We start from the raw sequence: 24,842 nt of genomic DNA on the forward strand, positions 1-24,842 counted from the left end.
TAGTTAATGAAAATACAGTCGTTCATTGTTAGTACGTTAACACACGGTGCATTAATTAATGCTAACAAATATTAATTTAGACTTTAATAATGCATTATTAAATGTTGAAGTATGGTTAATAAATGCTGTACAAGTATTGTTCATACTTAGTTCATCTTAGTAAATACCTTATTGTAAAGTGTGACCAATTGTCTTAAAGGTTTTCAAGAAAAAAGCCTGTGCTTTTATCCAAACTCAAGAGTCTTTAGCATAAGATTAAATAAGGACAACAATAAAGGCATTTTTCCACTTCCTTCTTTTGCCCGTATCCACCAATGGCGCCAGTATTAGTGAAGGGCAGCACTGTAAACACAGAAACACCTGCATACGCAGCGAACATTAAAGCACGAGGACATTTGAATCCAGGAAACTAAAAGGACATCCTTCACTCCAGTTTCACTCCAGCGGCAGGGCTGATGGAGATGTGATGAGGAGAGATAAGACAGAGGAACAGACGCACGACCTTCAGACAACAAGGACGCAGCAGGACTCTGAAACAGAAATAGACAGCATGCCAAACACTGCGCCCTTCCCTCAGCGGACGCCTGTGAATATTCTAGCACTCCTCTTAGCACTCAGGCCACATGGTACAGTGACTAGGAAAGACACTATCTGTGCTTTCCAAAACATATATATGTACAGTACATAAGTCCAGACTGTGATGTTTATTTATACAGATGAAATTAAACTAATAAGGGAGAAAAGAATGGTCAAGTTACATTTGATGACAAAATCAAAAGAAAAGTGTCATTTTAAAATATAACAAATTAAAAACGAGTATGGAAAATGTAAAAAAAAAAAAAAAAAAAAGACTTTATTGCACAAAAAAAACATTATTTGTATTATATACTTTTTGGTATTGTGCCTATAAACAAGACAAAATTAATTAAATGAATGAGAATTATAAATAAATCCAAAAATGGTCTGCAAAAATAAAGCCTAATTACTAACTTTAGAAAAATACATTTAATTTGGCCAGAGGACAAATGGACATGCCCAACAAAACCTAGGTTCTCTTGAGGTTATTTTTCCTTCACTTTCGTCAATTGGTAAAGTTTGTTCCTCGCCAATGTCGCCACTGGCTTGCATGGTTCATGACCTGTGGACCTACGCATCGATTTGCTCTTCAGTGTTTGGACTTTTAGCAGTGAAAATTAAACCACACTGAACTGAACTAAACTGAACAACTCTGAAAACTGGACTGACACAGTTTGAATTCACTAGAACTTCTATGTTAAGCTGCTTTGACACAATCTACATTGTAAAAAGCGCTATAGAAATAAACATGAATTGAATTAAGTTGAATATATTTAAGGGTACAAGTACTGTATTACTTTGAAGAGCTTTAGACCAGGGGTTCCCAAACTTTTTAACCCGCAAACCCCCAAAAAACAATGCCAGTGTCTTGCGACCCTAACTATTTTTGGAAGAGGTTATAATCATACAAAGGGCGCACACACACACACACACACACACACCAATTGACCTATATAAACAAAAGTGCAACAGTCTAACAAATATACAGCAGAAGTCAGAATTATTCGCCCCTGTTTATTTTTTCCCCCTATTTCTGTTTAACGGAAAGAAGATTTTTTTTTAACACATTTTTAAACATAATAGTTTTAATAACTTGTTTCTAATAACTGACTTATTTTATCTTTGCCATGATAACAGTAAATAATATTTGACTAGATATTTTAAGACACTTCTTTACAGCTCAAAGTGACATTTAAAAACTTAACTAGGTTAATTAGGTTAACTAGGCAGGTTAGGGTAATTAGGCAAGTTATTGTATAACGATGGTTTGTTCTGTAGACTTTTGAAAAAGAATATAGCTTAAAGAGGCTAATAATTAAATTTTGACCTTAAAATGTTTTTTAAACAAGTAAAAACTGCTTTTATTCTATAGTCGAAATAAAACAAATAAGACTTTCTCCTGAAAAAATATTATCAGACATACTGTGAAAATTTCCTTGCTCTGAACATAATTTGGGAAATTTTTAAAAAAGAAAAAAAATTCAAAGGGGGACTAATAATTCTGACTTCAACTATATATATATATATATATATATATATATATATATATATATATATATATATATATATATAATTAATATTTTTATTTTTTCGGTTATGGTTGAACAAATGTAATTTCAATAGTTTATAAAAATAATGTATTAGATTTTTGGAAATCACCAAAGTGACCCCCTCTCATTGTGTCTAATGAACTAAATTAAACAGATTTCATAAGATCCCATTAGTAGTAAAATGATTTGTGTTCAATGATGAAAAAACTATATAGTATAATATACAGTGCTCAGCATATTCGAGTACACCCCATTGTGAAAATGAATAATTTTACCCATTTCTCAGTGAATATGGGTAATATATATTGGTGCATTTAAACAAAACAGATTATATTATTATTATTATATTATATTATATTATATATTATCATAACAAATATATTTTATTATAACAAATATATTTATTAAAATAATATTTAAGTCACAGAAAATCTTTAGAAATAGAAAAAAATATTATTTTAATTCATGCAAAATATTTGAAAAAATTACAAACTACAAAATTTCAGCAAAATGCTATACATTTTTTGTTTCTCTTGATTTTTGCCATTTTTAGAAAATTTTGTTTAATATTCTTCCCTAACAAATACATTTGGGCTACTAATTTTTGAACCATTATCATAAGTTATTTTGTTAGATTACCTCCAGATTTGGCTACAGCACTGATCAAACTAATGTATAAGCACAACTATAATATTGTAAAGCATCCTGTAGAAACTATAAATTTATTTATTAAGATTTGTGGGGGTGTACTTATATATGCTGAGCACTGTTTACTCTGAAAGCTCTTTGATAATGTTTGAATAAATCTTTGAAGCAAAACTCGAAAGGCCCGTTAAAAATCGCTTGTCAACATATCCAAATCCTGCTTCTGAACTTCTGTTCTCGAAACCGAGCCCTTGAGCGATCGAGACAAAATAATCAGATAATAATCAATAATCAGACAAAACTTCCTTGAGCTCAACTGTGTAACTTGCACACATACACACACAAACAAGCAAACTATTCCAGCACAAAAGAAAACCCAGCATGCATCTGTCTAGGTTTTGACAAAAAAGTATCAAAATTAGTGTCATGTAAGGCATTCACTCTAGTCATCAACACAACTTATTAAAGGGATAGTTAACCCAAAAATTTTACATTTCTGTTAATTTTTTACACTTATAGGCCATACAAAATGTTTGAGGCGTTTTTTTCTTCAATAAAATATCAAAACAGGTTTAATTTACCAGCATTTCGGAAGTAAAATCACTATTTGCAAGAAACTGAACATTGTTTAAATATTATTCTACACTTTATGGTGAGACACAGATATTTTTTCATACACGGATCAATTTTGAGGAATTTTTCTTTTAAGATTTTTCACTTTTTTTTGTAAATAAAGCATGAAAAATGTACTGTTATGTGTTTATTTTAATAAACTTTATATATTTATGTATAGATTTCAATTACAATATATATTTTAAAAAGCTTCTCAAAATTACTGCTGAAAAATACATCTCCACATTTCTTCTGAAAGATTTATGAAGCTTTTTACTGAGGGATTCTACATTCTAATTTTCTGATTATGTACATCAGTTTATGCTAAAAAAAAAAAAAAAAAAAAAAGATTTGACTTTTTTTCTAGCCTTCTACAGTATTTAGAATTATGGAGTGAAAAAAAAGAGATCTGTAAAATCTCCTCTGGAAAATATTTTACTTTAATATAAAAAACAAGAATTTTTGAACCTCACTTCAATCAATGTTCAGATTTTTTGTATGAAAAATGTATGCAAGTTAATACAAATTTAAAACATAAAAAAAAAACAAATGTAGAAAATGTTTGTCATTTTTTAAATTCTGTTCACCTGCAGTGTCTTTCAATAATCCACATCTTCAGTAAACCATGTTACAGCAGCAGAGTTTCTTGACTGTTACGCCTAAAAAATAGTAATCTTTTGTTTTCTGTGTGTTTTATTACATGATGTAACTACTGAATACTTAAGATTTAAATTTGAAAATTGTTAAAACTCTTTTAGAGGTAAAATTAACGCCAAATTGACGCCAGAAGAACAAGAAATTGGCTAAATGGATTAAAAATTGGCTCAAGTGCACTTTTAACTCTAGGGTTATTGTAAAATGAGCCTTTTTCCTTTAAACATCTCTGATTGGCCAATTTTTATTGCAAAGGTCTACAGAACCTTTAAATGGCACTTTAAGCTGAATACTATCTTGAAAAATATTTGGGAAAATATTACGTTCTGTCATTATGGCAAAGATAAAATAAATCAGTTATTAGAAATGAGTTAGCAAAACTATTATGTTTACAAATGTGTTGATGAAATATTTTTTAAAACCGAAATTGGGGCCAATAATTCCACAGGGCTAATAATTCTGACTTTAACTGTATGCCAGAGTAATTGTCGGTTCGTTCTGCTGTGGTGACCCCTGATGAATCAGTAACTAAGCCACTAAGGATAGTGAGCGACTGAGTGTTTAATTGACTCTCAAAGTGCTGGCAAACATTTGACTTAAAATTATGAATTATCACAGTCCAGTTTCAGCTAAAAAATGTTTCATAAAAAAAAATAGTCACCTGCATCTTGGATGGCGAACAAACTAGCAGAGTTTTATTTTTAGCTCAACTATCCCACCCATCAAAACATTTCCTGATGTTCACACACCAAATGCACATCCCTGATACCTTTCTGCGAGCGGCAAAGCGAAGGACTCGTCTTGAGAGAGGAGAGACTGGTAAAAACAAGCCTCTGTATTTAAACTTCAACAACAGGAGAGGGAAAAAAAAGCAACAAAAGAGGAAGTGAGAACGAATGTCTACTTGGGGAAATTGACTAGAACAGAGAGATGAAATGAAAGAAAAATCATGGCCTTAAAAAAAGTCTTCATTCTCACTTTGGGACTTTTGAAACAGGCCAAATGATTTCACAAATCTTTATCAGCCCTGTAGCGCCACCGGAAGAGTAAATTTAGAGACAATCAAAACAAACGGCTGCCATTAAAACAACCTTTACAGGCTAATAATGTAGAAAGTACGCCATCAAAAAATATCACCACAATAAAAGTGTTGACACATTGGATATATGAGCTCAAGGGGCTCGTCAATTTTTTTGGGGGGGATCGAAAGGATAAGGTATCTGTTGAATGGGCTGGCGTTTTCTGGGCTCTGATGGTGAATGATGGTCCCGGAGGAGCCGTCATTCGTGAAGTGATAGCGGTGATAACGTTGAGAATCACACAAGGAGATTTACTGTACCTCTGGCTCTGGGTCGTCATCGTCCAGGTCTGTGTAGGACGAGTGGTCTGGGTTGTTCGCTTTGTCCAGCAGCTCAATCGCCAAAATACGACTCAGTGGTTGGGAGACTAAAGGATGCTGGGTAGAGATGGTTGAAAAGGGAATGTAAATATACTATAAAAGACTTGCTGTTTGACTTTTGTAAGTTCAGAGTCATTTAAATAATAGAAAATTAGGTAAAAATAGATTTAGTGATGACTTATAAAATATATAATACATTTGGCTAATGAATGATTAAAAAAATGGATTTAGAAATTATTTATAAAAAAGAATATTCAATAATAAAATAAATGTAGAAATGAATTCAAAACCAATATATAAAATATTACACGAAAAACACATTCAACACCACGTACAAGTAAACAGAATTAATAAATGCGCATTTGACACAGATGATAATAAAATAAAAACATGTTAAATATAAGACAACATAAAATTAATTTCTTAAAAAGAATGAACAATAAGTGACTGCATTTTTCTTGCAAATACATTATGCACTTCATATAAAAACTATAATAAAATTAATATTAGAATGCAATATTTATCAAATGAAATCAAATAAATTAGTATATGTATATACATGTATGTGTATATTTATAACAAACAATATAACAAAAATACTATAAAAAGCATATTTCAAAATAGAATTAACGTAGACATGAATTCAAACAAATAGAAAACATAACATTAAAATACATTTAAAAGCACATAAAATTAAAAAGAATTTATAAACATGCATTTGACATAGAAGCTAATAAATAATCAAAAAAAATATAGCTCAACATAAAATTAATTTCTAAAAATAATGAAAAATAAGTGCAACTACATAAATATAAGTATGCACTTGATATCAAACAATAATAAAGAAAAATATAAAAAATAATATTACAATATCATATTAAATAAAATGATTAGTTACAACAGAAATATAAACAATATGAAAAAAACTATATAAAATTTCTTAATAATAACAAAATAATAATATTAATATAATAATATAATATATTTACACATACACGGCACGCACGCACGCACACGCACACGCACACGCACACGCACACACACACACACACACACACACACACACACACACACACACACACACACACAGAGCTTAAGTTTGTAACACACCATTTACCCACATCACATAAATAGTTAACTATATGCGACAAACAAAACAAAGTTTTTAATATTAATTTTATTTACTATGACACTTATACATGGTTTATTTTCAATGGGTTAAAGAAAAAAAAAGACGAAATAAAAAAGAAATCCAAAATGCAGTCTTTTATGCTATTCAGGAGCCGTGTGCACCCACTGACAGGTCAAACCTGTTCTATCTTTTTTTCAAGTTTAAAGCAAACTTGAACACCAAAGCATTTTAAATATGTATAAAATATGTAATATATTGACATAATAAAATTGATAAAATACACAGCTAATGAGAAATAAATGACAGAGAAGGGAATAAAAATAGACAATATCTCTAAATGTAAATTAATTAAAAGAATTAACATTTAAGTGTACATTTAATAAGGCAAATGCATTGATTAACCATTACTAATGATGTACATATATTTTGCAGCCAGTTTAGACCAGTCATTTCGTCCTCTCCCAGTATATGGTAAAGTTTTTCTGAGTCGTTTAGATTAAAGAATGAAATATTTAATGTTTCTCTTACTCTTGTGACTGTGTGTGCACTGTCAGTTGCAAAGCAAAGTGAAAGTAGGCTTAAATAAAAAGGTATTGCAAAAACTCATAACGACAGCTTTATAAGGCAAAAGCAAAATCCAAGTCCTGGACATTTTAGGAGCTTTAGAAACCTCGGACAGGTTTTTATTTTTGTTTTTCAGTCCCAAGACGTGTCTCTGCGGGTCTAAAGCGCACGAGATACTGCCTGTGTTGACAGATCTAGCACACACAAAACGAAACGAAAATGTCCACTTCTTAATTAAACAAACAAAAAAAGTGAATAAGAATGAGAATAATCGTAAATGAAACGACAACAAAAAACTGTCATTATACTGTCATGTATAACGACGAGTCTTCCCTGAGGCCATCTTCCAGCCTCAACCACGGCGAATGAAGCTCTGCACAAGACTTTTGGCCAGCGGAGAAATTAAAATGGTCGTGCCCAACTGAGTCTGGTTCTCTCAAGGTTTTTTTTCTTCACTCCCATCAGGTGAAGTTTTTTTTTCCCTCTCCGCTGTCGCCACTGCCTCGCATGGTTCAGGATTGGTAGAGCTACGCATCTATGAATTTGCTCTTCAGTGTTTGAGCTCTCAGTAATGATTAAATCACACTGAACTGAACTAAACTGAACTGAACTGAACTTAAACACTAAAACCTGAACCACACTGTTCCAGTTACTATGACCATTTATGTGAAGCTGCTTTGACACAATCTACATTGTAAAAGCGCTATACAAATAAAGCTGAATTGAATTGAATTGAATCATGTCAATATACTTGGGCGGCCATTAACATACCTGGGTGGCCCACCCAAGTAAAGTCTATGTGTAAAAAGCAATGATATATATACAATTACTGAAATAAAAACATTAAATACAAATTTTAGAAAATCTTTTTTATAATATAGAAAATAATTAGTATATATACAATAAATAGTTTATATAAAATATATAACTATAAAAAACCAAATGTATGTTTATGTAATATATACAAATATTATTAAAAAATAAATGTAACAGGTAAAGAATGAAAAAATATAAAATATTCGTCTAAAATCTAAAACATTACAGAAGATTACAACTGGAAACATGAAAAAACAACAACAAACAAACAAACAAACTTGTCCTACCTGTAGTAACTTATCCGCTGGAGGCCGTTTCTTTGGATTTTTTGTCAACGCCAGCTTCACAAAGTTGTGGAAATTATTGGTCCTTCAGAAGACAGAAAGAAGTCTCCATAAATCTCTCACGTAACGAGCATTTGGACTGCGAGAGCGTGCAGTTTGTTAGCTCTAAATGTAATTAAGCTAATTTGATTTAACAGAGCTGCAAGGTAATGGAGAAGAAACCATTCGGCAGAAAACCTGACCAGACTCATAATCAGCCAAGATAAGAGAATGTCAAGTCCAACCTTATCAAAATTCATAAAAGCCAGTGTTTAGGGCAAATGAGAGTGCTTGGCCCAAATTTCATAGCTGATTAATGAAATTAAAGAACAGGGCGCATAAAGTACAGACTCAAACTCACTCAAACCCCTCTTGGTATCAAGGATTTTACACAGTCAGGTAACATAAGAATTGCCTGAAAACATAATTATCACTTACCATTTAACTTTGTCTTTTAATTTGGGGGGTTGAAAGTTGCTTTTCGTCATCAAAAACAGCGCCCTGAAGAGACAAGAATAGATTGGGTTGTCACAAGCTATAAATGTTTGGTTTAGTAAAGAAATGTGGTAATTTAAAGCACTTTAACAGTAATATAGCTTCACTGTAGGGCTGCACGATATATCGTTTCAGCAACGATATCACAATGTGTGCATCTGCAATAGTCACATATAAGCATAGATCTGCAATGCAGAGTTGACATTCAGTGTAATTTGTATATTTGCATTTATTTACACTGTTTATTTCACTTTTATATTTGCTTTATTGCATTTATTTATGCAAGTCATTTGTTTATTACATTTTAAGCATGATTCACCCTACAGAATCATCCAAATCAATCCAAATTAATACATTTGGTAACACTTCAGGAACCAATTCTCACTATTACCTAGTTGCTAGGTTATTGAGATATTGGCTGCTTATTAGTACTTATAAAGCACATATTCTGTATGATCTTATTCTACATCTCTAATCCTACCCAATACAATAAAATCTGCAGTTCAATGATAGAATTGAATCAAAATAAATAAAAATATATGCAAAAATATGTAATAAAATACAAATATATTATGCATTTGGCTCGCATAATAAATACAAATATATTACATTAATATGATCAATTCTAAAACAACTACAAATCTAACCAAAACCAACAAATTAAATTCAAGAAATTGCCAAAAATAACAAATTCTTATAATGAAGTAGGTTCATTAATAAATAAACAATAGATATAATTTTAAGTTAATTGGCGTTTCAGCTTCTTTAGCTATGTCATGGCAAAAACAGATCAACCACATTTTATAAATACCACTTTTCTATAGTTATAAAAATATTCTGACAATATAAAGTCATCAACAGCAATAAATAATACACAAGGTAAAATACAAAAAATAATAATGATAAATTATAAGACAAAAATCTAAAACAGTTTTTTAAGGTTTACTTTTGATAAAATTCTAAGAATTCTAAAATTTTAGAAGGATTCACATTTAAAAATATTTCATTTAAAGTCTCTCCAGAGAGAAAATGTTGTCTGATAACATTAAAAATAGGGCATTCCACAAGTATATGCTCAACAGTTTGGTTTCTGCTGCAATATTGACTTTTTGATAAATAAAAAATAAAAATAAATTATAACATTAATATATATAATAATTTTTGTTTTCATTATTTAAGTAAATGTTCTGTTGAAGTGTTACTGAAGTTAACAAACATTTGCAAACATGCTTTTCTATACAGATTTACTTTTGTACTTTTTTTTACATGTACAGTTGAAGTCAGAATTATTAGCCCTCCTGAATTGTTAGTCCACCTGTATATTTGCCCCCAATTTCTGTATAACAGAAAAAAGATTTCTTCCACACATTTCAAAACATAATGTAGTTTTAATAATTCATTTCTAATAACGGATTTATTTTATCTTTGTCATAATGATAGTACACAATATTTGACTAGATATTTTTCAAGACACTTCTATACAGCTTAAAGTGACATTTAAAGGCTTAACTAGGTTTATTAGGTTAAGTTAGGTTATTTAAGCAAATCTCTGGATAATGATGGTTTGTTCTGGAAAAAAAAATGCTTAAGGGGGGTAATAGTTTTGACCTTAAAATGGTTTAAAAAAATTAAGAACAGCTTTTATTCTAGCTGAAATAAAACAAATAAGACTTTCTCCAGAAGAAAAAATATAATTGAAACATACTTGCTGTTAAACATCATTTGGAAAATATTTGCAAAAGAAAAAAAAAAACAAATAAATAAAATAAAATAAAAATCACAGGAGGGCGAACAATTTTTACTTCAAATGTACTTCAGCTTGTTAAACTGGGACACTATTGCTAAGCCTCACCTCATTGGGTGCAGGTCAAACATGGGTGGTTGCAGTTCAGCTAGTTCAATGGCAGTGATGCCGACAGCCCAGATATCACACAGATGATTGTAGCCTCCTTTCCTCTCCACAGCAGCAACTTCTGGAGCCATCCTGATCACACAGATTACAGCAAAAATCATTTCTCAGAGTACATTCACCAGCATACTGTATAAACGCTACACTGATGGACAGGTGAGCAGAGGAAAGAAAAACTTATCAAATGCAACAGATTAATTGTGAGGTTTGTTAAAACACCACAGAGCAAAATCATTCTGGCAAGAGAATAAAATACATTACATTTATAATAATAATAATAATAATAATAATTAAATTTTATTTTTTTGAGAATTTATTAGCACTTTTTTGTTACTTTTTTGATGGTTGATTAAATAATTATTCCTATGTTCTTAATATTTATCAGAATAATTTCTTATTTTGTTTTATTCAAATGAAAACGTTAAACTACTGGCATACAAGCTATTTAATAAAAATTACTGATACAATTAAAGTATTGCCAAGAACAAAATAATTAATAAAATAATAAAATACAACAATAATAATAACAATAATAATAATAATATCAACAAAAATAATGATGATGATGATTTTTGTTGTTGTTGTTGTTGTTGTTGTTGTTGTTGTTGTTGTTGTTGTTGTTTTTGTTTTGGCAAGGATTTAATGATATTGGACTTTTGTCATGCTATAACCGATCTTTTTTTTTAATTAACAAAAACGTAAAAAAGTTCAACAATGTATGCATTTAGGATGCTGTCTAGGATACTATAAAAATTGTCATTATTATTTTTAATCATAATGTTGTTAATTATTATAAATACAATGTTATGCTTATACATTATAATGCTTTTTACATTTTTGTTCCATTAAAACACTGGCTTCCTCTGGGTGCTCCGGGTTCACCCACAAGTCCGAAGACGTGGTATAGGTGAATTGGGTAAGCTAAATTGTCCATAGTGCATGTGTGTGTATGGGTGATTCTTAGTGATGGCTTGCAAACTGGAAGGGCATCTGCTGTGTAAAACATATGCTGGATAAGTTGGCAATTCATTGCGCTGTGGCGACCCAAGATTATTAAAGGAACCAAGCCGAAAAGAAAATGAATTAATGAAGAAAACACTGGCATATCAATTATAGCATGATAAAAGTTTAATATTATTAAATGTTGAAACGATAATAATAACGATTATAGAAACGATAATAATAATAATAATAATAATAATAATAATAATAAACTAAAGACTTTTTTCTAATAATTATATTGCATACATGTGTAATAGGGGTTCACAGACTAGTCGACTGGTCGAGTTCAATGCTCTGCTGTAATGCTTTTTGTCTGATGTCGACTAGTCGTGCTGCACAGATCATGTGGTTTGACCAGAAATACTAATGAATGTTGAGTAATGTTGTACTAAATGTACTTGAATTATTAATGAAATTTAAGTGTTGACAGGGCATTTGATTTGCACTAAATTTAGTCATTGGTATTGCACTGTTTTTGCAACCTGTTATGAGCTTTCAAACAGCATGAGTATATATTTCCTGCAAATAAATCACAAATTGTGGCATGTTGCAAAACATTTGTATCTTATGTTTTATTGATGACATCACCAGCGAGTAGTCGACGTCGACTCCACTTTGACAACATAAAAGCCAATTTCCAAAAATAAAAAGTCGTTCAACCCCTGATGTGTAATTATATAATCTATGCAATGTAACAAACTTGAGTACAAAAAACTTCCACTCACCAGTATGGCGTCCCAATGAAGGATTTTCGTTTAGCTAGTGTGGCTGTGATCTGTGCAGACACGCCAAAATCAGCTGCAGAGGAAAAGACACAAAACGTTATCTTTACTACAATCCAACAAACACCTCCTGTATGTGTACAGCTCACACCACAGTGTCTAATTCTGTCTTATGAATTATGAAACCTGAGAGCTGCGTAATGCCACAGCAGATCAAATGTGACAACATGAGGTGTTCCTCTCAGTCACAACACAACACCATTAACCACATCTTCCAGAAAAACACACTGGCATCTGGCTAGATGAGTAAATGCACACTTGTAGTTTGGTTTTCTTGGTTTGTTTATTGCCGATTAAAAAAAAAATGAATACATAACTTTCAGAAATGTCAATTTTAGGACCAAACCTACGGATAAAAAAACAGCTTTTGGAACTTACCGAACATCCAAACATGTTGTGTTCAGGCAGGAAAATGACCAGCTTAAACCAGCTAAAACCAGCTTTACCAGCTTAGTTTGAGCTGGACATAGCTGGTTTTGGCTGGGGTCCCAGCCTGGCTAGGCTGGTCATCTCCCAGCCTGACTAGCAAAGACCAGGCTGGAAATGGCTTGAAACGAGCCTGGAATGGCCAAAACCCCTCTAAAACCAGGCTGGTCAACAAGCTAAAACTGGCCAACCTGCCTAGGCCTATATTTAAGTAGTTTTTTTTTTTTTTAGCAGGATTGTAATATAAAACAGCATGGTTCCAACAAGAATTCTGGACAATTCAAAAACACGTTTAAACATTAACCTGAATACAAATAATAAAAAAAAGGTTTTCTTACCTAGTTTGACATAACCATTGTCCGTCAATAAAATATTGGCACCCTGATACAAACAGGAAAAAAAAAAAAAACACGCAAATTACAAGACACTGTAATATGAGACTAAAACAACTATTACAAGACATTATTGAAGGCATTACTGTGAGATGAAATGTGAAAATGAAGCTGACAGACTTCAGCATCCCATCTTTTTTTAATATGAAATCGCTCTTTCAACACAAGCTTTCATCTATGATCAGAGATGTGAAAGCACCATCTGAGTCATACTAATTACAGCTCCCTCTGGCCAGGTAACACATTTTCTTTGGCTTTACTAGCGATTGCACATTTGGCTTTACCAAATCACCCTTAAAATGCACCGAGGGCTTTCTATTAAGGGTGTTTTCATTAACAGCGGCACACAGATGAAATATGCAAATTTTAAATATATTGAGTATACACGTTTTGTTTATTCATTCATTCATTCATTCGTTCGTTCGTTTTCTTTTCAGCTAAGTCCCTTTATTAATCTGGGATCACTACAGTGGAATGAACCGTCAACTTATCCAGCACGTTTCACGCAGCGGATGCCCTTCCTGTAGCAACCCAACACTGGGAAACACCAACACACTCTTGCACACACCCACTTAGTTTGTTCAATTCACCTGTACCGCATGTCTTTGGTCTGTGGGGGAAACTCGTTTTGTTTATTTCACAGATAAAACTTCAGAGTGATATTACTGTTTTTTATTGTAAATGTGGTTAAAACTTTTAAAATTTAAATCTTATTGACAAAAAAAATCTACTTTGAACACATTAAAAAAAAGCTTTATGCTTATTTATGGAAAAAGCTCAAATTAAATTATAATGTTTAAAGAGTCCCTATTAAGGGTTTTTGAGAATGACCTTCCATGCAGTGTGTAACACAGCTCTAAGTAAATGAAAATATCCAGCTGAGGTTTAAATCTGAAAGTACACCTTGTTTAAAAATATACATTTTTTAATTGATATATAAATATCAATTGACATCAACACGATCATATATGAACTACCGGATCCAGTAAAATGCGAACACGCCTTTCTCTTCAGGCACCAGCAAAGTGCGAGGGATTATGGGATTGATCATGACGTGATGATTACTATCACTGAGAGATGGCCAGAATTGCGGCTGTGGCCTGACTAGCCTTCCAGTTCCTGCTGCTGAAAAACATCCACACAGAATGTTGCTGCTGCAACATTCACCACCAACATATCAGCATGTTGGAGACCCCGAAAAACAAAATATGACCCTTTTAAATGCAAAATAGGGGCTCTTTAAATGGCCATGAAACCCCCTCGTTTCAGCAGTGTGTTTTCACACCTCTACTTTGGAAAAAGTCAGAAAAGTGGGCGTGTCCAGCTCTGTTTAGGGGGGAGTGTCGGAGGAAGAAAAGAGGCTTGGTATGAGAGTAGTCAAAACACACACCCACAGCAGACAATGTGACTGTGTTTACATGGACATCTGTAGTCGAATTATTTGCCAAATTATTAAATGGTGGACTTTAACTGCAGTTTGGCTCTTTCATTCAGGGAATTCATTAATGTCCCTCCCGACAAAAGTGAGTCTGCGCTCTCACAGAGAGAAAATGAAAACGAAACTTAACTGCAGCAAACTATAAAAGCAACACTTCACGCTTGTTTTGCCAACACCACGTGGCGTCTTTGCCGTCTACACTCTGACAGTAATGAATATTAATGAAGTTGCACAATAGAACGCGCTGATTGGTTTGAACCAAGCCTTACTCATGCATTAATGCATCACACTGTAAGACGTAATAAGACTCACTCTGGCACAGACGCCCAGTCTGCACGCTGGAATACAACGCTATTATGTCATGACCGTGACGCAGCTTCAAAAATTCGTTTCAAACCGGAAGTACGAATTTGCTTGAAATAACGCAAAAACAACCAATTTACACTTTTTTGTGAAATAAAGGTGTCCTAATAGTGTTTTTAGCCGTGTGGGACACATATACGACTGTCAACAGCTTAAAAAATGTGTTTTGCCTCACAGCAAGAAGGTCACTGGTTCGAGCCTTGACTGGGTCAGTTGGCATTACTGTGTGGAGTTTGCATGTTCTCCCTGCGTTCGTGTGGGTTTCCTCCAGGTGCTCCGGTTTCCCCAACAGTCCAAAGACATGCGGTACAGGTGAATTTCGTAGGCTAAATTGTCTGTAGTGTACGAGTGCGAATGAGTGTGTATGGATGTTTCTTAGAGATGGGTTGCATCAAGAAGGGCATCCGCTGCATAAAACGTGCTGGAAAAGTTGGCGGTTCATTCCACTGTGGCGACCCCAGATAAAAAAAAATGGACAAAGCCGAAAAGAAAATGAATGAATGAACATTCTTAAAGCTCATGTAATATCCATGCAATTACTGAGAAAATAAAAACGCAAAACACCGCCTTTTTTGCAAGGTAAAACCATACTATCACTCTACCTGATTAGAGTTAGTGTTTTGATTGGCTCATAAACAAACCAGAATGTGGGTTAATGCGCTTATCAATCAACTTGAATACAATAAAATTAATCCAACACACAAAATAAAGAATCAATCAATCATAAATAAAAGTACCTTTATGTCTCTGTGCATCTTTCCTTTGTTGTGCAGGTAATATAAACCCTAAAAGACACAAGAAAAACACAGTAAAAAGTCATTTAAATCCACATTAATCTTGAAAACGCATGCCTTTTTAAGAAAACAAAGATCTATGTAGTATCTGTCAACATGTCGACCATTAAAAATTCAAAGGCAGCTTTCATGGTCACAGCGGATTGCTTTGGCTGTCAAAACAAAGTCCAAGAAAATGGCTTACCTGAAGGGTTTCTCTTGTTACATATGCTATCTGTGATTCTGTTAGTGGCCCGGTCACTGTGGAGACATATACAATAGAAACTATTCAATTCAATTCATCTTTATTTCTATAGCGCTTTAACAATGTAGATTGTGTCAAAGCAGCTTAACATAGAAGTTCTAGTAATTAGCGCTAATATATTTTCAAAACATCCAATTTATAATATGATAGTAGCTAGCACAGCTTGTTATTTTAGCACAGAAAATTCAAGAAAATCTCATCTGTCTGCAAAAAAAAAAATGTAGGATGTTTGACGGTCGAAACCTTTGACACTTCAGCAGAGCAGTTAATCTTCTTTAAATCAACAGAGACTTTTATTGCTGATTAAAATGTCACAAAACAGGAAGTGTGCTAATGGGAAGGAGTGAATAATAGATGGGTTGAAGGAAGAGAAAGAAAAGGAAAGGAGAAGGGCCTTTACATTCATAAAATGTCTCTGAAACACATTTACATCTGTAATATAATGTAAGACGATGTGATTATAACATAGTATGATGTAATATAATATGATATGAAGGTCAATTATGGAGAACAAGTATAAAGGTTGCTTCAGTGCAAATTATTACACTGATGGAAGTTTATGATTATGAAAAAAATGTCTAAGCAGTAGCATGAATGAAATTAAGTTTTGATTTTTATGTTGACTAAAAGATTTTTATATGAACTAGATCAAATGAATTTTTAAGTCTTTTATGCTTACCAAGAACTAATCATTATTTCTTCAAAAAAATGTAGTAAAAACGATAATATTATTTAATAATATAATTATAAATGTTGCATTTAGTTATAATTTTTATTGATATAAATATTAAATAATAAAATATTTTCAACAAATGTTCCTTTTAAATGTCTTAGCAGTAGCATGAATGACATTAAGTAGAACTAGTTTTTTTTATAACTAAAAAAATTTATATGAAGTGGTTTAAATTATTTTTTTTAAGTTTATGCTTACCAAGAACTAATTATATAATTATATTATATATCTTTCAAAAATGTAGTAAAAACTATAATATTATGTAACAATAAAATTAAATGTTGCATTAAGATGTAATATTTTATTGATTTAATTTATACAGTGCATCCACTTCATTTTTTCCATATTTTAGTATGTAAAGCCTTATTCCAGAATGGATTAAATATTTTTTTTCCTCAGCATTCTACACACAATACCCCATAATGACAATGTGAAAAAAAGTTTTTTTGAAATTGTTGCAAATTTAATAAAAATAAAAAACCTGAAAAATGTACATAAAATGTACATCAGTATTCACAGCTTTTGCTCAATACTTTGTTGATGCACCTTTGGCAGCAATTACAGCCTCAAGTCTTTTTGAGTATGATGCCACAAGCTTGATAGACCAGTCTTTGGGAATTTTTGCCCATTCCTCTTTGCAGTACCTCACAAGCTCTATCAGGTTGGATGGAAAGCGACAGTGTACAGCCATTTTCAGGTGTCTCCAGAGACGTTGAATAGGAATTAGGTCTGGGCTCTGGCTGGGCCACTCAAGACATTTACAGAGTTGTTGTGAAGCCACTCCATTTATATGTTGGCGATGTGCTTTGGGTCACTGTCCTGCTGGAAGATGAATTGTCACCCCAGTCTGTGTATGTGTATGAAAGTAGTTCACCAGCTATCTACAGTCCCTAGATTGATGGTGATTGGTTCTATATTATTAAAGTTCAATTTAACCTTGTCAGTGTCCTTACTTCAGATTTCAATGTCAAATGATCCTTAAAAATATATAACATTTTGCTCATATGATGCTCAATAACTATTTGTATTTAGAATTATTAAAGCTGGAAAAGCCTAACAAAATGAAAGAAAAAAAAAGATAAATTATGATTTTTGATGAAACAAAATTTGAAAGAACAGCATAAAATTTAAATGGAACTCTTCAGTAAATTTATACACATGCCTTTAATTTAATGCATTATTGTAGAATTAAAAACCACTTACTTTCAAACTTTATTTAAATAATAAAAATTACATACACATTATGTATGTAAATACACATTAGAAACATATAAACCAAAATAAATCTGAAAAGTGTATTTAGGCCCATTTTTCTTGCCCGTAGTTACACTCCATTGACCTCCAAATAGGTGTTGAGGCTTTGGTTTTGCAGTACATCCACCATTTCTCCTCACATTCCCTTTCCTTGCTCATTTACTAGTTCGGAGAGTTATTTAAAGACATGTTTGACCAAGCAGAGCTCTACTGATGTCTTATACAGTACGTGTCCTTCTCTATCAGTTGTGTGTAGGAGGACTGGAGCCGGTCGGCCTCGTCTCTAATCAAGCCCGCGACCCTGCAGCCGAGGCAGCAGGGGGTTTAAACCGTGGGATGCGGGGCTGGACGCTAACCTAACACGTTAGCGCTATAACACCATGTACCCCCCTACGCAGAGTCTCTGAGAGGAACACAGAACAGCCGACAGCTGCCGCGAAAATGAGCTCTAATGATCTGACAGGGCCACTCCAGTGAGTTCAGCTAAATTTATCTCCTGGGAACATGCAGAGGGACACTTTCCAACATTTAAGAAAAGATTTTTATACTTATGCCATCTGTCATGAATCGTATTGTTAATTGGAGGAGATGAAAGCCTATTTATGTAAAAAACTAAAATAAATGGCGTCGGAAATAGGAGCTTACAAATGACTGGGTTCAATGCATCCATGTTGTTTATGCTGGGTCTTCAAGGAATGGTTCACAAAAGGGATTAAACTGGGGTGATTGTTTACTTGCATTTTTGTTGCTTTAGATTTGACTGTAGGCTACCTGTGAAAAATCGAACTGCTAAACGGAGGAGGTCAAAGTCTGTTTATGTAAAAACTAGCAATGGAAACAGAAAGAACTCTCAAATCAATGCATCCATTATATCAATTTATACAGCAGTTCTGTCTGGTTCTTGAATCTGATTGGATGATAGCCATGCGATATTCTGCAAGTAACAGCACTCGTCCAGCATCTTAACCCTTTACCCTTGTGTATTACTCCGCCCACATACAGCAACATTAAGAGGACAATTTACAGTTTGACAAATATTGCAGCTGTTGGAAATCATAATGTACTTTTGAGGCTTTTTAGTTGTTATGATTGCAACTATACACTTTGTAGTACCTGAATGGGAGACCACATGGTGACACTAAGTTTCTTTTGGAAGTGGTGCTCGTGAGACCAGCAGGCAGCATTCAACCTGTGGTCTGTGTGAGTCCTAATGCCCCAGTATAGTGATGTTATCCGATGTTATCAAAAAATCCCACGGCAATTCTCATAAAGGGTATTGGTGTAACCTCAGTGTTCTGTTCAAATTTCCTTCATTAACCCTTAACAATCATGGCCTTCCAATCCTCCCCATCCAACAAAATGGTTCTATAAATATCTCACCTCTCCACCAATAGCTGGTGTGTGGTGTGTGGACAACAGCGCTGTTGTCCTGTGGCTGCCGTTGCATCATCCAAGTGGATGCTGCACACTGGTGTTGGTGTGGAAAGATACCCCCCAATCCCCACCTCATGATTGTTTGTGAAGCGCTTTGGGTGTATGGCCATACTAGATAAATTGGTTATATAGATACACATTAAATAATTTTAGTAATTATAAAAATCAATGAATTCAAAAAGTCAAAGGGTGGCGCCAGCAAAACCCCCAACCACTGCTAACGACAGAAAACTCTAAAAGTAATGTTTCTCTCAATTCATCATTTAAATTACATTCCCAGCAATTAATACTGAAATAAGTTGTAGGTTACAATGCCTGAGTTACAAGTTGGCTAAACATCTGATTTCCGGCACTCATCTAAATAGATTGAGGATGAATCCTTAATATAAACACCCACACTCGTTGCCGCTTTAAACTATTTCCTACAACCAGTTGTTTGTCGCTAAATTGCATACTGAGCAAGTATTTCCATCTCTACTGTTCAAAACACGTATCGAAATTCGTTAAACATCGCAACTGAATTTTATAGTCACATATCTGTATCGATTTTGCAGTGAATCATTACATCTCTACTGATATGCGTGTCGAGTTATGAAATTCCTAGCACGTTAAGAGCCTCAAAAGCAGCCAAGAACAGCTTTACCTGTTGCCTTGGTAACATTATTTAAGATATCAGAAATTCTTTCACAGCTTTACTTCTGCCTTCCTTGAGTTTATATTGAGTGAAGTTGAAGCAAATCGGGTCAAAATAAGCTGATGATTTCAATGAATGTTCAAAGAGACACTTGCTGGTGTCAGTTCCAGTTCCTGATGTTGAATTAAAATCAGTCTATAAATGTCAATGAATGTAAAACCTACTTCTTGCTATAACTTTTCGGGATGCAATTTAGCATCCTCAGTATTTTGACTTCATGTTGACCAATTTTGGAGGCGATCAGGTGAATTTCCTCAGTCTTCGAAATGAATCATGTCGTGTTTTACAGAGGAAATAAAATCATAAGGGTTTGTAACAAGATGAGGATGAATAAATGATGACGGAACATTCATGTCTGGGTGACATATTTCTTTAAATAATGAATGGAAAGGAGATATTGCATTGCACTGAAATACTGACCACCGAGTGAGTTTGAGTTAGCGCTGCAGTTGATTGTTTACCTTTGTGCGGTGTAACTTACCGTGATATATGTCTTGCAGCGAACCTCCTCCACAGTATTCCATGGATATCCATAATTTATCCCTCCTGAAAAGCCAGAGAAAGAAAAACACCAACAAATTATATTTCAATCGATGTGTCTTGAAATAGTCCCCCATGGCAGCCCCATAGGGAGAGTGAAAGGATGCACACTTTTCTGGGTCATGACACAGCAAGCGGGAGACAGAGTCATAACTCACAAGCAACCTGCTTTCATCAAAAACACCCTTCTCCATTTCTGCACTCTACCTGCACTAATGTCTAGACTAATATTTAGGAGACACGCTGCCTACGAGACATGAAACACTACTTTTATTACCTACTTAAACTGATCGCCCAACTATCTGTCTGTGCATATGGATATATATCAATCTTTTAACAGTGAAATCTCGCTGTATCCAAATGTTTTTCAAATATAAAATGTTTACAGAATAAAAAAAAGTCTGTAAACGTAAAAATTAAGTAGTAGTAAATTCTGAAGTATTCATATATGTTGTTGACTCCTACAATTTTCCCTAAGAAAAAAAGACTAATGACTTGCATTTAATGACTTAGCACTAGGACAAATGTTTTATTTAAATAATACTTAATTTTTAATTAATATTTAAATAACATTTTTTCGATGTCGATTTTACTGAACATAAACTGAAATCTGCATCATCTCAGGGAACAAAAACGTCTTTAATGATTTAAAATCACCCGTATTTTGAATAATTCTGAATACAAATTCCATTAAATACATAAAGTCATTAATTAAGTAATTACTAGGGATGTCCAGAACCGATCACCTTATCAGAAATTGTGCCAGATTACATGGTTTTAGACTCGATCGGAATCGGAAGTAACCTCCTGATGTGGACTCGAATATATATGTATATTATTGTGGAAAAATGAATATATTTTTTATTATTTTTGTCTTTTTTTTTTCTTTTCATTAAACAATTGTATTTGTATTGCTTAGGGTGATATATATTACCCAAACGTATGTGTGATATGTTTTGCATACTAATGAAGCATTTTTGCAGAAGTAGATTAAGCTGATAGAAATGCAAAGGCCTGATAGTCTAAAATTAACTTGAGCTCTGCAGTGAAACTTCCTGTGGGCACAGAAATTGCAGTTGAGAAGTCTTGTGTTTTTGACGTTGTGCAGAGAATTAGTAGAAAAAGAGGAGGTATGTATGTATGCGGCCAATAGAGGACTGGAGTATGATTGACAAGTGACGACTTCCACTAAACCACCTGTTATACCAGCTACGTATAAAAGCGTGAATCAGAAAAGTTAAAGTTAAAGTTGTTGCGCACCTCCTGAATGTAACTCTTGCATTGCATTTAGGATACCAGAATTCTGTGAATCAAATTCTTCATTTATATCCAATAAATTACTTAAATGTTTGACATTGAAAAAAACTCTCTCCTGACCTTTTTTATTGAACATGCATGGAACTGATTAAATATTCAAACAATATACATTCTCAATATTTCTAACACATCTATAGTTATGCATCTATAGTTCCTAAAGGCACACTACTAGCTTTGCAAAGACTGTGGCACTTTTATTTATTTATTTATTTTTTTTTGTTTACGTGTCTGCTGGGTATTTTAAGTTGAGGTGCTATTTGTTTTTATATTAGCTTTTTTTAAATTTACTGTTGCACTGAGGTCCAAAAGTAAAGAATTTATGTTATTTATTACTTAATTGTTCAAGCTACCTAACAGATGTGCTCTGTTTGTTAACAGAGTTGTTGAAGGTTAAAATAAGTTAAACTAAATAAAAAATAAGGAACATCCTGGATCTGTTTCTTTGTTTTTATTCATTCTTTTTGTATGTCTTATAGAAGTATCGGATTGGATTTCAGTACCAGTAGATACTCAAAATCAAATGACTTGGACTTGAGGGCAAAAAAAACTGATTGGGACATCCATAATAACTATGTAATTATTGACGTGTTTATCATGTTCTGACAATAAAAAAACTAGCTTGAATTAAACAATTAACTGTCTGGCTTCCACATACAATCAAAAAACCCAGCTTAACTAGCATTTATTGGGATATTTACTGATATTGACCAATATTTTTTTGGGCCATATCACCCGGCCCTGGTATCTATAGCCACATTTCCATTCAAAGATGCAAATTAGATGTATGTTTAAAACCAGAATATTGCATAAAACATTTGTGAATACAGCACTGTTTAAATGTAAAGATTAAAAAACAAAAACTTCCTGACAAACTGGCACCAAATATCAAAAAGAAAAATGGAAATTGCTGCATTAGGAAAAGCCATTTGGACTCTTATTTAATAAATTACTTGCACCTCAGAAGATGAAATTAAATGAGGGTACGGTTCGCTCTTTGAGATTACAGACGCTCCAGATATTTCAGGGAGATAATAATGCTTAACCATTTTGATGACAAACTTCACCTAAGGGAACGTTTTAAATAATTTTAAACAGGTTTAGAAGGAACAAGAAACTTTAGAACGTCCATTAAAGCTGCACCCCAGCACCCGTTTTTGTTATCGAATGATGTGTTAAAGCAAAACAACATGATATTTTTGATGAGCGTGCTGGAATTTGGTAAATGTCTTTCCACTATTGTTTATGCACCTTTTTTCTTACTAGACAAAAAGTTTACTCAGTTAACTCAGTTGTGGAATTATATTTTTCTTGCACATTTTTTAAATGTATGCGTTTGAATTCAGCATGAAATCATAAAAAGTTAAAGTTTGATTTATGATTAATATTCTATCCAATTACTTTTGGTCCCTTAACAAGTGGGAGGCACATATACAAACTGTTGTAATTCCAAACGGAAACGGAAAGGTTTTAAAACAGCAAAAACTTTCTGTTATACCATTTCTACGGTATATGTACATTCTTTTAATATTATTATTATTTTTTTACGGCAATTTTATTTAGTTTTTATAGCAACAGTATCTCCAGCATATAATGACCCTCCACATCAAAAGCTACTGGTAAGTTCACGATTTAAAAAACGTTTAAAAAACCAATAGCTTTTGCACCAACATCCAAGCATGCTCTGGACCTGAACATTCTCACTTTATATAAAAAGAATGTTTACTGTTCCAAAATATTTTAAATGTTTCTTAAAATAAAATATATTGTGTTCAATGAGAAAAAGTAGTACAGTAGTACGATGAAACATGATTTTTTTTTTTTTATCCAAGTTTATCATATTGTCAGAATCTTACACCGGCCTAAAACATTCCAAAATAAGGGTGTCACGATCCTCCAAATCCTCGATTCGATTATATTTTCAATTCTAAAGGCACGATTCGATTCGATTTTTGATTATGAATAATTAACTAATTAATTATTTGTAGCCTACCGTTTAAACTACCTGACCTGCATGGTCATTGTTTTACCCATAAACAAATCATACAGTAAATGAATAAAGGCAAGATACACACATATTTACCACCTGTCAATCACTTTTTTCTGCGGGACTCGTGAATAGGCAGTGATCTGTGTCGTTATAATGGTGTCAGTAAAAAAGACGCACAACCAACAGGAACCAAACAACAGTATCTGCGGTGTTCGCTAAAATGATTAAGTACAAGTGAGTGAAAGATTGAAGCAGTTCTCTGACAGCCTGGACCTGATTTGTGTGCGTCTGTGTCTGTGTGGTCACGTGATGTGCATTTTCAGAGGTAGAGAGGAAGGAGGGCTGCTCAGAAATGCTACACGCCACTGTGGATGTCAAATCGTTGTCGTTCTAAAATGCCATTTAAAAACAAAGACAGTGTAAACAGGGCCTGAGTGTGTACTTTTCGTGAGCGGATTTGCAACGGGGGCGGGCGGAGGATCGCGATGCCGGTGTTGTCTATCGGACAAACCGTACATAATACGTACATAGCAGAGCTTGCAAAACTGTGTTGTTGTTTTTTTTTCGACAACACGAACGTTGTCAACATAACTAAATCCAAAATGCTTACACACCGTCGACTTCATTGAAAGAGGAGAGGGTTTAAGTTCTGTCGACAGGTCTCCTGCTTCTGCAGTTTTACAAGCACTTCAACAAGCCGTTTTTTCCCCGCTTGGCAAGCCAAGCTGACGTGACATGGGGGCGTGGCAGCATCGACGATTCTATTT

At 33.4% G+C, this 24,842-nt stretch overlaps 1 protein-coding gene across 19 annotated transcripts in view; it reads right to left on the minus strand.

The window, feature by feature from the left end:
* The window catches only part of map4k3a (mitogen-activated protein kinase kinase kinase kinase 3a), a 143,532-nt gene that overhangs the window by 63,348 nt on the left and 55,342 nt on the right, over positions 1 to 24,842 (minus strand). For 10 of the 19 annotated variants that reach the window (XM_073916889.1, XM_073916888.1, XM_073916884.1 and 7 more), the window contains exons 4-12: positions 20,713 to 20,777; positions 16,057 to 16,112; positions 15,816 to 15,863; positions 13,224 to 13,266; positions 12,403 to 12,475; positions 10,619 to 10,750; positions 8,710 to 8,772; positions 8,236 to 8,317; positions 5,377 to 5,493 (exon numbers count right to left, since the gene is read on the minus strand). In XM_073916889.1, coding sequence (XP_073772990.1) covers positions 5,377 to 5,493; positions 8,236 to 8,317; positions 8,710 to 8,772; positions 10,619 to 10,750; positions 12,403 to 12,475; positions 13,224 to 13,266; positions 15,816 to 15,863; positions 16,057 to 16,112; positions 20,713 to 20,777 — 679 coding nt within the window. Of the gene's footprint in view, positions 1 to 4,806; positions 4,882 to 5,376; positions 5,494 to 8,235; positions 8,318 to 8,709; positions 8,773 to 10,618; positions 10,751 to 12,402; positions 12,476 to 13,223; positions 13,267 to 15,815; positions 15,864 to 16,056; positions 16,113 to 20,712; positions 20,778 to 24,842 lie in introns of all 19 variants that reach the window. The other 9 variants (XM_073916880.1, XM_073916885.1, XM_068224368.2 and 6 more) reach the window with 1 other exon arrangement.

This window comes from Danio rerio, chromosome 11 (genome assembly GCF_049306965.1).
Source record: "Danio rerio strain Tuebingen ecotype United States chromosome 11, GRCz12tu, whole genome shotgun sequence".
NCBI lineage: Eukaryota > Metazoa > Chordata > Actinopteri > Cypriniformes > Danionidae > Danio > Danio rerio.